The 11381-nt window shown below is 45.2% G+C and overlaps 6 protein-coding genes and 2 non-coding genes; 4 read left to right on the plus strand and 4 right to left on the minus strand.

Annotated features, from left to right (window-relative positions):
• The window catches only part of CNAG_01920 (polyubiquitin), a 2305-nt gene extending 957 nt beyond the window's left edge, over positions 1–1348 (plus strand). The window contains exons 3-5 of the mRNA XM_012197457.1: positions 1–130; positions 182–479; positions 533–1348. The exon at positions 1–130 is cut by the window's left edge and continues 326 nt beyond it. Coding sequence (XP_012052847.1) covers positions 1–130; positions 182–479; positions 533–746 — 642 coding nt within the window. The 3' untranslated portion in view covers positions 747–1348.
• CNAG_01921 (hypothetical protein) lies at positions 788–1594 on the minus strand. XM_012197458.1 has 2 exons: positions 1215–1594; positions 788–1166 (listed from the first exon to the last, which is right to left on the minus strand). The coding sequence occupies exons 1-2, from the start codon at positions 1519–1521 to the stop codon at positions 1093–1095; spliced, it is 381 nt and encodes a 126-aa protein (XP_012052848.1). The 5' UTR covers positions 1522–1594; the 3' UTR covers positions 788–1092.
• Positions 1595–1787: 193 nt separating this feature from the next.
• On the plus strand, positions 1788–2324 carry CNAG_13023. The gene has a single exon (XR_001046251.1). It is a non-coding gene; the product is annotated as a hypothetical RNA (non-coding RNA).
• Positions 2325–2454: 130 nt separating this feature from the next.
• CNAG_01922 (alternative cyclin Pho80) lies at positions 2455–4498 on the plus strand. XM_012197459.1 has 7 exons: positions 2455–2539; positions 2603–3033; positions 3093–3332; positions 3396–3671; positions 3725–3932; positions 3985–4170; positions 4230–4498. The coding sequence occupies exons 2-4, from the start codon at positions 2770–2772 to the stop codon at positions 3576–3578; spliced, it is 687 nt and encodes a 228-aa protein (XP_012052849.1). The 5' UTR covers positions 2455–2539; positions 2603–2769; the 3' UTR covers positions 3579–3671; positions 3725–3932; positions 3985–4170; positions 4230–4498.
• CNAG_01923 (ATPase GET3) lies at positions 4453–6438 on the minus strand. XM_012197109.1 has 9 exons: positions 6269–6438; positions 6171–6188; positions 6047–6114; positions 5841–5979; positions 5632–5725; positions 5427–5577; positions 5267–5371; positions 4917–5210; positions 4453–4856 (listed from the first exon to the last, which is right to left on the minus strand). The coding sequence occupies exons 1-9, from the start codon at positions 6342–6344 to the stop codon at positions 4824–4826; spliced, it is 978 nt and encodes a 325-aa protein (XP_012052499.1). The 5' UTR covers positions 6345–6438; the 3' UTR covers positions 4453–4823.
• Positions 6439–6522: 84 nt separating this feature from the next.
• On the minus strand, positions 6523–7730 carry CNAG_01924 (hypothetical protein). XM_012197110.1 has 5 exons: positions 7393–7730; positions 7179–7303; positions 7120–7127; positions 6958–7068; positions 6523–6894 (listed from the first exon to the last, which is right to left on the minus strand). Exons 1-5 carry the CDS (start codon positions 7595–7597, stop codon positions 6672–6674), a joined length of 672 nt encoding a protein of 223 aa, XP_012052500.1. The 5' UTR covers positions 7598–7730; the 3' UTR covers positions 6523–6671.
• An 82-nt stretch (positions 7731–7812) lies between these two features.
• On the plus strand, positions 7813–8796 carry CNAG_13024. XR_001046252.1 has 3 exons: positions 7813–8134; positions 8196–8489; positions 8540–8796. It is a non-coding gene; the product is annotated as a hypothetical RNA (non-coding RNA).
• Positions 8797–8961: 165 nt separating this feature from the next.
• CNAG_01925 (hypothetical protein) lies at positions 8962–11256 on the minus strand. Its single transcript, XM_012197460.1, has 6 exons — positions 10945–11256; positions 10744–10827; positions 10480–10691; positions 9533–10393; positions 9235–9473; positions 8962–9176 (listed from the first exon to the last, which is right to left on the minus strand). Exons 1-6 carry the CDS (start codon positions 11092–11094, stop codon positions 9124–9126), a joined length of 1599 nt encoding a protein of 532 aa, XP_012052850.1. The 5' UTR covers positions 11095–11256; the 3' UTR covers positions 8962–9123.
• Between the last annotated feature and the right edge of the window lie 125 nt (positions 11257–11381).

Raw genomic sequence — 11381 nt, forward strand, 5'->3', positions numbered from 1 at the left:
GTTGAATCCTCTGACACCATTGACAATGTCAAGGCGAAGATTCAGGACAAGGAGGGTATCCCTCCTGACCAACAACGATTGATCTTCGCCGGAAAGCAACTGGAGGATGGTCGAACTTTGTCTGATTACAGTGAGTCGGCATTTGCACAATATCATAATAGTTGCTAATATTTTTGTTCAGATATCCAAAAAGAATCCACCCTTCATCTTGTCCTTCGTCTTCGAGGCGGTATGCAGATCTTTGTCAAGACTTTGACCGGAAAGACTATCACTCTCGAAGTCGAGTCGTCTGACACTATCGACAACGTTAAGGCGAAGATTCAGGACAAGGAAGGTATTCCTCCTGATCAGCAACGATTGATTTTTGCTGGTAAACAACTTGAGGATGGTCGTACTCTTTCCGACTACAACATCCAAAAGGAATCTACCCTTCACCTTGTTCTCCGTCTGCGTGGTGGTATGCAAATCTTCGTCAAGACGTGAGTTCCTGTAATATTCTTACTCGGTGGAAACTAACTCACAATTTTCTCAGTCTTACGGGTAAGACAATCACTCTTGAAGTCGAATCGAGCGATACCATCGACAACGTCAAGGCCAAGATCCAAGACAAGGAGGGTATCCCCCCTGATCAGCAACGACTCATCTTCGCCGGAAAACAACTTGAAGATGGCCGAACTCTTTCCGATTACAATATTCAAAAGGAGTCCACTCTCCATCTCGTCTTGCGTCTCCGAGGTGGTATGTAGATGTCCTTCACGACTCTTACCGGAGACCACCACTCTTGAGGTTGGAGGATGAGGACAATCCATTTATTATTATAGCTGCCGTCTTTATCTTCTATCTACATTATGTATGACTACTGATCTTTTACGCACGTTGATTCCACCCTATTTTCTATCGAGGACTTCACTCTCATGAACCTTAATGTGGGTTATTGCGAGCTGGATGGTTATCATTTTGATCTCAAGCTATGGGAAGTTCCACTCTTCTCAATTGCTGGTACATTGTAATTCTTGAGGAATATATCCCTTGGCACGCGACGGGTCATTCTATCAGCTCGAAACAGTCCCATCCAGGAGCGTAGAAAGAAGTTTATGCGTTTTGCATGGGAGTATCCTTGTCACCGCCGCTATCTGCAGAGTCGCTGTCTCCGTCTATCTCTGAAACTACAAATAATAATTAAACATCACCAGAAGAGCATAGCTTGATCTCACCATAGTCCCCATAAGCCTGGTCAAGAAGTCCAGTATTTTCCTGAATCCTGCGCCTGGTCAACAACATCGACTGTTCCTGAACGAAAAGGCTTGGTCCAATGGGCGTCTCGAGACCGCTGGGAACCGAAGGAGAGCGTTGAGGTTGTTGCAAAGGGTCTGGCACAGCATGTGGGGGAACAGGCCGATACCCAGATGGTTCACTTATTTCTTTTTCAGTCCTAGAACGACGAAGTTCGACTGGCACCTCCCAAACTTTCTCTGATATATTGAACGACGACCGACAGCATCGTGCAGGGCGGCGAGGCATCGTCGCCTATATGGTCGGAGTCACGAAGGGGAATGCTGGACGGTGGACTGCAACTATATGATGCAGATGTTAATTAATTATCCCGATCGGTGTACATTCGTCATGTCACGTTCTATTTGTGTCCGATGTCTGTTTTCTTTCTTTTTTTCTCCGATCGTCTTTGCCATTTTGCGTGACTCTACCGACGGATCTAAATATATATATATAATATATATATATATATATATATATATATGAGCTGATAAGATCTCTATCCTTTACATATTCTCTTTTCCCGCCAGCTGGAATACTGTAGCATCACCTGTCAGCTTATCTAAAATACAGACCTCGGTCGAGACACCGGGAAAACTGTCGGAAACACTGAAAATAGAGTCCAAGAAGAGCGTGCCCTTCTCCATAAGGGTCACCAGGGATTATACCTTTCAATGTCAGAGTGATGGAGGACGCAGCATGTGGCGCTCGAGTCAGATTGAGCGTTCATGTGACCCGTGGCACTAAGGTTCTACCTACGTCCAGATTCAAGCCATTTCTGGCACACTTCGAGGCATGCGACATACTATACTAGGCCAAAAAAAAAAGATCCTCATGCTGGAATTTCCCTTTTCAAGGACATCTGGCAGTTTTGAATTTAAGAAGGTCCACACAAACAATGACTGGGATACACTCAGTCGTCAACAAAGACTTTATTACATACGGGAGACTTTGCAGAGGAGATATGGCCTCATTATCAACCAAGGTATCATCAACGAAAACACAATCATCAGCCTTATTGTCCTCCTTGTTTCTGAACCAAGAATGCAAAGTAGCCAGGAGAGAAGAAGAGATGCGAAGAATAGAAAGATCTAAAAGCGGATGTGTTGCGCGCGTATAACGAAGCCCATTCTTTCCTGTAAATTTATTTGTCCTGCCATAAACTTATTGTTCATGGTGGTTTAATAATGCCTTGCCAATACCATGTGCTGGTCGTAAATCAATAGGCTGCTCTATACTACTACGTACTGACACATTCATGACGGATGTTCGTGCACTTGTATAAAGCCCCCCGCGACCAATACTTATCTGTAATCTTCTTTCGTCATAGGATTCCCTATTCAGGTCCACGTAACGAACGTGTTTTCCTGAAACATCTAACTCTATTCTTCATCTCTTCCACATCCACATCCATTACTCATCTACACCTATACTCGCACCCCTCCCACTCCTCCAAGCGTACCCCATGGGCCCACTAGCAAGCACGCCATAGCCACCATGTCCAGTCCATCAACATCTCAGTCATCCCAACTCGCTCAGCCTGGACCCAACACCGACCTCCCAGAGCTCCCGTGGGCGTTCATTGACTGTTCCATAGACATCCTAATCAAGCTACTCTCGCACATGCTGGAGCTGCTCATCAAACATAATGATCAAGTCGTATTGACGCCAGAATCCTTGACGAGGTTTCATTCTCGGGCAGCGCCGGGTATTAGTGTGGTTGATTATCTTGCGAGAATTGTCAAGTATACAAATTGCGAGGTTAGTGTCCTAGTTTATCCGAGTGGAGTTAGACCTTATTAAGGCTGCTACTGGTGTAGAAAATACCGTTATTATCAATTCTGAGCTATATCGACATAACCTGCGTCAACCTCCCGACATTCACTCTTTCCTCCCTTACAGTTCACCGTTTCCTCATCGCTTCCGTTTGTGCTGGTAGCAAAGCTCAATGCGATGTATTCTGTACGAACGCACATTATGCAAAAGTGGGCGGTATCAAAACATCCGAATTAAACGCTCTAGAAAGGGAACTGTTAAGAGTTACAGAGTGGAACCTTTGCGTGAGTGCTCTGTTTCATAATTAATAATCAAATGTGATAAGATGCTTACCCACATGACGGCAGTGCCACGCAGAAACGCTGCAAAAATACTATACATCCCTTATACGGTCACATGGGGGCTACATGCAAGCTCCACATCCTGCCGTATCTCCATTCCGGTCCTTCCCGGACGATCCTGAACCAGCCGACACCGACATGCCCCCCCGTTCCCCCACGCTTTCGGACTCGACTTCTCAAGGTCCTTGAATTATCTTTGATAGATACCTAAGAAGATAGTGGGGATAATTTGGACGGTTCAGCAGAGGGTAGCGTGTCTCTTGATTGGGTATGAAACATAAGGTAAATGTTAAATAGTGTATGGAAGGCTCTGCTGACCGCTGCTTTCTGAGTAGGGTAAGAAAGGCAGGCCTCGCTTATATCATTGCTCAATCATTCCTTGGCTCAAATATGCCATCCTCGAAGAACAAAATCTATCTACAAGTTGTATAAACCGTATCTGTGGCAGTCGAAAGCTCGTAAAGCCAAATGTTTGAAACAAATTGACAAATGGGGACATAATACGGTATATGTAGAAACATGTGAAGAATCAAGGCTCCTAGGGTGGGTATGCTCAAAGGTAGTAGGACGAATAGAAGCCAACTCTTTCCCATAGAAGTTGAGCCAATATAATTCAGCAGGGTTTTCGAGCCGAAGGTCGAAAATCTGTTGAGACCAATCTAATTCAGCCAAATCACATGCCACGAAAGGTCGCTATTCGAACATAACAAATAGCGGTAACCAATTAGACTTCTAGAACCCTCCTTTTCGTTACCGGCTCACAAGCGGTGCGGCAATGCAAGTAAGTACTTGAATTTGGGTTACTTTTTAACGTGTGGGGTACTAATAATTGTTTAATAGCAACGCCACCCGCTATCACCAACTGCCGTCGTATCGTTATCATCCTTTAAAATAACTACAATATAGTACAGCAATCTCCTCTATCATCCTAGGGACAATCTTCTTCAGCAACAAAGTGTTTCAACGATATCCACAAATCATTGAACATATCGGATCATTCATGTTTCCGCCCAACTAAACCATGTAGCTACAATGTCTACATAGAATTTTTGTATTATCAGCATCTCACAAAGTGATCGTTTCATATGCATACAACTTCAACACCGTTTATTTCAAAAACAAGGAGCATAAACCGTCATACTATAATTTCAAATTTTATCCGGGCAAGGTCATTGAATGCACAATTTTCAGTGCGTTACTAGTTCACAAGGCGAGCGCTGACAGCGTGTCAGTAGCGTAGCCAGATATTACCTCATTCTTTTCGTGTTTGAAAACCATTTGCTTTGACCTAATAACCAAACCAATACCTGTTGTTTACTGATCACAGATAGCTTGTAACTCAAAAACGATTGGTCGACCGTCCCATACCGCTCTGATTCGATTACCTATATCAAATGAAAATGTCAGGAATACATGCGGCAACAATAATCTTGTCTATTGGGGCGGTGTGTAGGGTTGAGTGAGCATCTGAAAGGCAATCATTAGCATTTCTGGGGCCTCCCAAATGATCCCATTTGAAAGCCATACCTTGCTAAACTCCTTAATCTTCTCCACTCCTCTAACCTCCTCTGTCAAGAGCGGCAACTTGACAATGTGAAACTCATCCTCATATAAATCGTACGCCTCCTTCAAGTACTTTTGCTGCATGTTGTGTCGGACCGAACATTGTTCACAGTTGTCACCGGCCTTGGGGAAAAGCAATTGGTTAACGACAATGTTGTGAGTGTCGATTTCGTAGGAAGCGAGTTCTTGGATAAGTCGCTCGGTTTCGTAGAGGGAGAGGAACTCAGAGATGCAGACACAAACAAAAGTCGTCTTTTCCTGTTTAATGATGGTGGTTAGCAGCTATTCTAATAGAGACAGGTTGGTCTACATACAGGATCCTTAAACTGGTTGTTCACCTCTGTAATGATCTCTCGCATAGATTCGAGCTTGGCAAACATGTCTTCTTGGGGAGCACCGCCACCGAACATGGATTGCATCTGTATTATAGGCTCTATAAGCATTTGGCATAGAACAACCATTATTCGAACTCACCTGCTGGATCATGGGACCAAACTTTCCACCCAAAGTGCTGAGCTTACCCAAGGCTTTCTCCAAAACTGAGGGGAAGGAAAGGAACCGAAGGGTGTGACCAGTGGGCGCAGTGTCAAAGACGATGACGGAAAACTCCATAGATTTGACGTGCCTAATGATATACTGTCAGTTTGGAAGTGTTCAATAAGTCAATAGAAATACTTGCTTCATGATTTCGGCAAATCCCATAGCCTCATCGACACCAGGAATGGCGAAGGCCAAGTCCTGCATCATACCGCCCATACCACCGCTCTGATCGGCTGTGATCATAACGATCAGCTCCAACTCAATAATCGACGCCCTTCAACTTCATCACCCACCGGGCACCTTCCTTCCTCCCCATTCTTCCATTCTCTGCGGATCATTCAGACTTACAAGATTCGATCATCTCCTGCAAACTTCCGTTGGGGTCAATCTCCATCGCGTACAAGTTGTCGAACCCGTTAACTTTGGTAGCATCCTTGCCAAACTTTTGTGAAAAGGCATCGGAAAGGTTATGGGCCGGATCGGTGGACTATTTCATGGGAGATAAAGGTAAGAAATAAAGAAGCGAGCGTGTATGAGAGGGATAAAAGACGTACGATGAGGAGGACGGACTCTCGGCAAGCGGCGAGCTGGACAGCAAGGGAACAAGATGTTGTGGTCTTACCTGTGTAGCAAAAGGCTCAGAATACCTTCCCTTTAGGTCGTTGGCCCGCGACTTACCGACACCACCCTTACCACCTAGATACCAAAGTCAGTATTTGAACCCTGCGTTAGGTGCTACGCGCCCAATTCAGCGGAAGACGAGCGGCGTCACTCACCGCAGAAGATCCACTTCAGGCTCTTTTGATCAAGGATGTTTTGGAGAGTAGGGTCCAGGGGCTCGAGTTCGGACATTGTATTGGGTTGGTTTCTGATGAAAATGGATATACAATGAGAGAAAAAATAGATGTTGTGAATTGGAAAGTGCTGGAGTTCATCGATAGCCGGCGCCTCCACCAAGCGCCCAACATTATCGCCACGCTGGAGAGTAACATTTCCTCCGGGAAGTCTCATTGTACTACTATGTACGTATATGCGATGCATTATACGACCACTAAGTGTACATCAAACATGTCCAGGCATGGACGAATTCAGCGCATGCTTTCATACATAATAACGCTAGATAGATAGTGACTGCTGTTGTTGTTTCTGTTTCCCCCTTTGCTTCTCACTTCTTCACATCTAATCGTCGTCCACAATCTTCTTGGCTCTTCCTCTCTTCTTGATAGCTGTAGGAGAACCGGTATCCGTGTGTCCGTTAGGCTTCTCAATCTGGATCACTTGCTCTACCATGGCCTCCGAGTTGCCCTTGGGGAGGGGGAGACGAGCCTGGCGGGTAGGGCTGAGTTGAGATTGGAACCTGGACTTGGCGGTAGTACGTCCGATACCAAAGAGCCATGCCAACCTATCATTTTAATTTGGTTTATGAACTGTACAAGTGAAAAAGCTAGTGAGCTGGAAAACTTACCGGACGATGAAGAGGCCGGAAGTGATCCAGACGGTAGACTGGAGGATATAAGTCCACTGAGATGGATTCTCAAGATGTGACATAGGTAGAGCCAAGAGCGTCACAGCAATGCTTGATGGTTGTCAGCACTTTTGCCCATTCAATTGACTGTAAAAGGCTCACTGGAGAAGCTGCCGAAGGAATATTAACAAATGTCAACGATAGGCTATGTATAAACTTACATCGGCGATGGCAAGAGGGATGAGCAAACCCTTCACCAACTTTTCTTGAAGCACAGGTTTGTCTTCGAGGTGTTTCTTGAAGATATAGAAGAGCGAGAAAGAAATCATTGCCAACAACATGAAACCTGTATACCCCGATGACACCCCATATACATCTGTCAGAAATCGGTCTTTTCTCTATTGAGCTGGAGGAGTATGTTGGAGCAAGACTTACAAGAGCCCAGTTCTGAAACCACAATCTGACCTCGGACCGTGCTTCCCATCTTCACAGTTGCTCGCTCAATGTTGCGCGGGATAGTGTTACCGCCAAAACTGATGGGATCATAGATGGCAGAAACACCGCCGACGACGGTGAGGATAGGCTCGAGGAGCCAGAAAAAGTAAAAGTATGGTGCTGGAAGGACTGACTTGCTGGGCATGGCGGTTGGTAGTTGTCTGTTGTGAAAGGGATTAGCTGTATATGCGAGAAGAGCTCAACTTGTACTCCGGTCGGGGTGTTGCGGGAGTCTCCAAAAACAGTCATCTACCGATGACGTCGATTCCTTGGAACCAAATCATCTGCAGCGAACAACAAGCTGAAAATTCATCCAATCCACGGTGCCATGCATCATGCAGGGGTACGTCAATATTATTACAGGACCAACGACCCTTGATTTTTTTGTCGGAAAGCAGCTTGAGAATGGTTGGGCTTTTTCGACGATTAAAACCGGTAATCGACTTCACATTCAATCCTCCGAAGGGAAGGTATAGGGTTTTCATTCAGTGAATATGAGAGTTCATTCTTGGCTAGGCAGCTTTCATTCACTACTAATAAGACAATTTCTTTGGCATTTTCAACCTGTTTGATCCCACTCCTTCAGATACGACCATCAATGTAACCCCAAATTCTCTGGCAGAGATTAGTTAGCCCTATTATCTAACAATATTTGACAACACGGACCGAACAGATAATCTGTGTACGAGATCAAGCTACTTTTTTCTGACCGGAATAGCGCCTAACTTTGCCTTTGATTTCAGTATCAATCATGCACTCAAAACAGTACCTTTCTCAATAGGCTTGGGAGTAAGCAGGCACAGTCGACTACTGAATATATACTTCTGTTCAACTCTGTCGAACTCACAACGAAGCAAACCAATTGTTACCAATAGCCGTAGAAACTTCAGCAACACTCGCGAGCGCCAAAGTTACAACACAAAAAAAGGGATAGCAATTATTATTACTGCTAGAAGGGAAAAAGGGGAAGAACCTCAGTAAATGTGGGGTTATTGAAGGAGGTCTATTCTATAAACAGTGCGACTCTATGTTTAAGGGTCAGTGTGCGTGTGTCTATATGTTGTAAATGGTCTGACAATTTTCAAAGTTTAGCAAAAGAGCGTTATTTCAACCGCTCATTCCAGCAGTTCCGTACCGTCTACGAGATCAAATCAAAGTCCCGAGAAACTTGGACTTGTGCACTTGAGGTTCAATCGTTTTCGTTTAAAAAGGAAGAGGCGTCGGAGGTTATGCAGAGGTTGAATGCTTGAGGCATATACCAAAGAATGACCTGGCTGAAACCAAATTATATTCTCTCAATCAATATCTCCTGTTACGTGGCAAGTCAGAAAAGCAATGACAAAATACTACAATGCTGGGAAATGGCACAGTCTGTCTTAACATTTGTGGTCAACGGTAGATTAAACTCTTAAACAAAGATAGCAAGTCTATTCTTAAGTCTTACCACTTGCCTCTTATACCCTTTAAATAAAAGTCTGCCCCCAGAATAAGGCATTAAAGATAAGATGCCATGATTCTTGCATTGTAGTTGTACACGTAGAAATATACTGATTACACTAGATATGTTGATGTTTGATGATAGGAAAATACTGTAAACCACCCCTACATGATATTACACCATCTTGTGCCAATAGCCGGCGGATTCCATCCAGGCGCAACATGTTTTGACTCCTAATACACATACACGAACTCGTCGTTTTTAAAGTCGGTCAAGTCAAGCAAAGCTGTACAAGTAATGTTAGCGATGCACAGCAAGTTGAAACATAAAAAGTGGAGACATACCATTCTGACCGAGCCTTCCGTCCACGTCATCAGCACCATAGGCTTCATATTTGTTGCTCATAGAAGTATCCTTGATAAATTGGGGCTTGCCGACAGCAACACGTTGCCTCTGCCTCTGTTTGTTGAGAACGAAAAGAAGAGCCGCAGTGATACCGACACACGCCATCAAGGCGCAGAAGATACCGAGAGTGGCCTTGATACCAGGAAGGTAGTGAGGCTTGTCCTTGTCTTGGAAGAGCCTGTGTCAAGCAGTCAGCTTCGAGTAATCCATGGAACATGCTAAAATGTGCCGACTCACAAAGGACCAATGATATTACCAGCGGAAGATCCAGCGTTGTATACACTCATAAGGAGGGCCTTCTTTGTTTGACCACCAGTGTTGGCAACGATCCAAGATACGATGATCGGATTGGCGCCGAAAAGGAAGGCAAGCAAATAATATCCGACAAGAGCAGGACCTTGCTTCAAAACAGTTGCAGCGTTCTCGACATACAAGAGAGCGAGACCAATGATAACAGGGATGATAAAGACGGCGAGGACAGCTGACTTGAGCTTGAACTTGTATGCGCAGTAACACCCAGCCAAAATCGCGAGGAACTGAAGGAAGCCGAAAGGCATGTTGAGCAGAGAAGTGATTCTGCTGCTGAATCCAAAGCCCTTGATGAGAGTCGGCCCAAAGATGTTAGTCACCGAAGCGCCAACATTGAGGAGAAGAGAAATCGCCAAGAAAAGATAGGACTTGGGATCCAAGAAGAGTTCCCAGACGTGAGATAATTTGAACTCGTTGGAGCCGGTACCTGTTTGGTTCGCACGGAGTCGCTCAATGCCTTTGGCCTTGTCTTCTTCCGAAAGGAAACGAGCCGAAGCGACATCGGCATCGACGAACATGTAGACGATTGGAGCTGTAATACAGGTGATAATTCCACAGACGATGAAAACAAGTTGCCAGGACTTGATGTGAGGGGACTCGACGTGGCTGAGACCGAAGGAAAGGAGAGCGGCCACGATGGTGGCAATACCGTTGGTCGAGTACCAGACTGCAACTCGGACAGGTTGTTCGGATCGACGGTACCATTGAGAGGTAAGGAGAGAAAAGAGCGGGAGACAACCAGCTTCAAACAGACCCAATATGGCTCGCGACGCCATTAAACCGCCGAAACTAATCCCGTTATCAGCACGTGTTTTATTATTAGAATACACAGATAACTGCGCGTCACGGATCATTAGATAAAAGAAACGACGTACTTGTGAGCTGCGGCCATGCATGCTTGAGCAGCACCCCAGCCGAAAACCATGGCAGGCATGAGATATCGGGCAGGGACTTTGACGATTAAGTAGGACGAGAATGGCTGCCAAGCCAATTGGACAATGGCATTGATGGAACCAAGAAGAGAGTATTCGTTGTTAACGAGGTGTGTGTCCTGGGAGAGACCCAAAGTGTTGGCATAACCCAATACCTACAGATGGCAAATCAGAAAAAATTACATATTTCGAGCAAAAAGCGCTTACAGTCTTGTCTAGGATTTGCAAGAAGTACACCCATGCTAGTAAAGTCAAAATGTACTTGTCGGTTTTCCTCCTGATTCGAACATCCTGCGACGAGAAGTAGTCAGCGCCTGCGTATTTTTAAGGTTCGGAAGATCCCGTAAACTTTTTTTTATTGTCTCAAAAAAGAAAACACAGAAGCACTAGAGGAAACCCGTCACTCACATCCTCTTGGGTGACTTCTACTCGCTCATCACCAATGTATTTCAGGGCATTGTCACCATGCTTGATCTCGTCCTGGGTGACATGGTGTTTGGTGTAGTCATCTCCCGCCTCGGCGTGCTCGATGCTGACTTTGTCGTCAAGCGTGGCCATAATGGATAGTATAATATGTGTTAAGGGGAAAAGAGTGTTTGATTGGGCTGGTTTTATATGCGAGTAGAGTGGTGGTGTTTATGAACTGAGTGGCTGTTCAGTTTATAGCGAGGGGGGGCAAGGTTTGCGGGATAGTTTATATATGCGAGAGGAAAAGCGCGATAAAAGCATTTCAAGAGAAGCGGCTATCGACGGACTCCACGCAAAAGTTCATTTCCATTCGCGTACGTCATGCTACCCCATAAAAGCTGCAAAGGCCCCACATTAAGACCCTGAGGTGCCCCCCT

The sequence above is a fragment of the Cryptococcus neoformans genome, chromosome 11 (genome assembly GCF_000149245.1).
Source record: "Cryptococcus neoformans var. grubii H99 chromosome 11, complete sequence".
Taxonomy (NCBI): Eukaryota; Fungi; Basidiomycota; class Tremellomycetes; order Tremellales; family Cryptococcaceae; genus Cryptococcus; species Cryptococcus neoformans.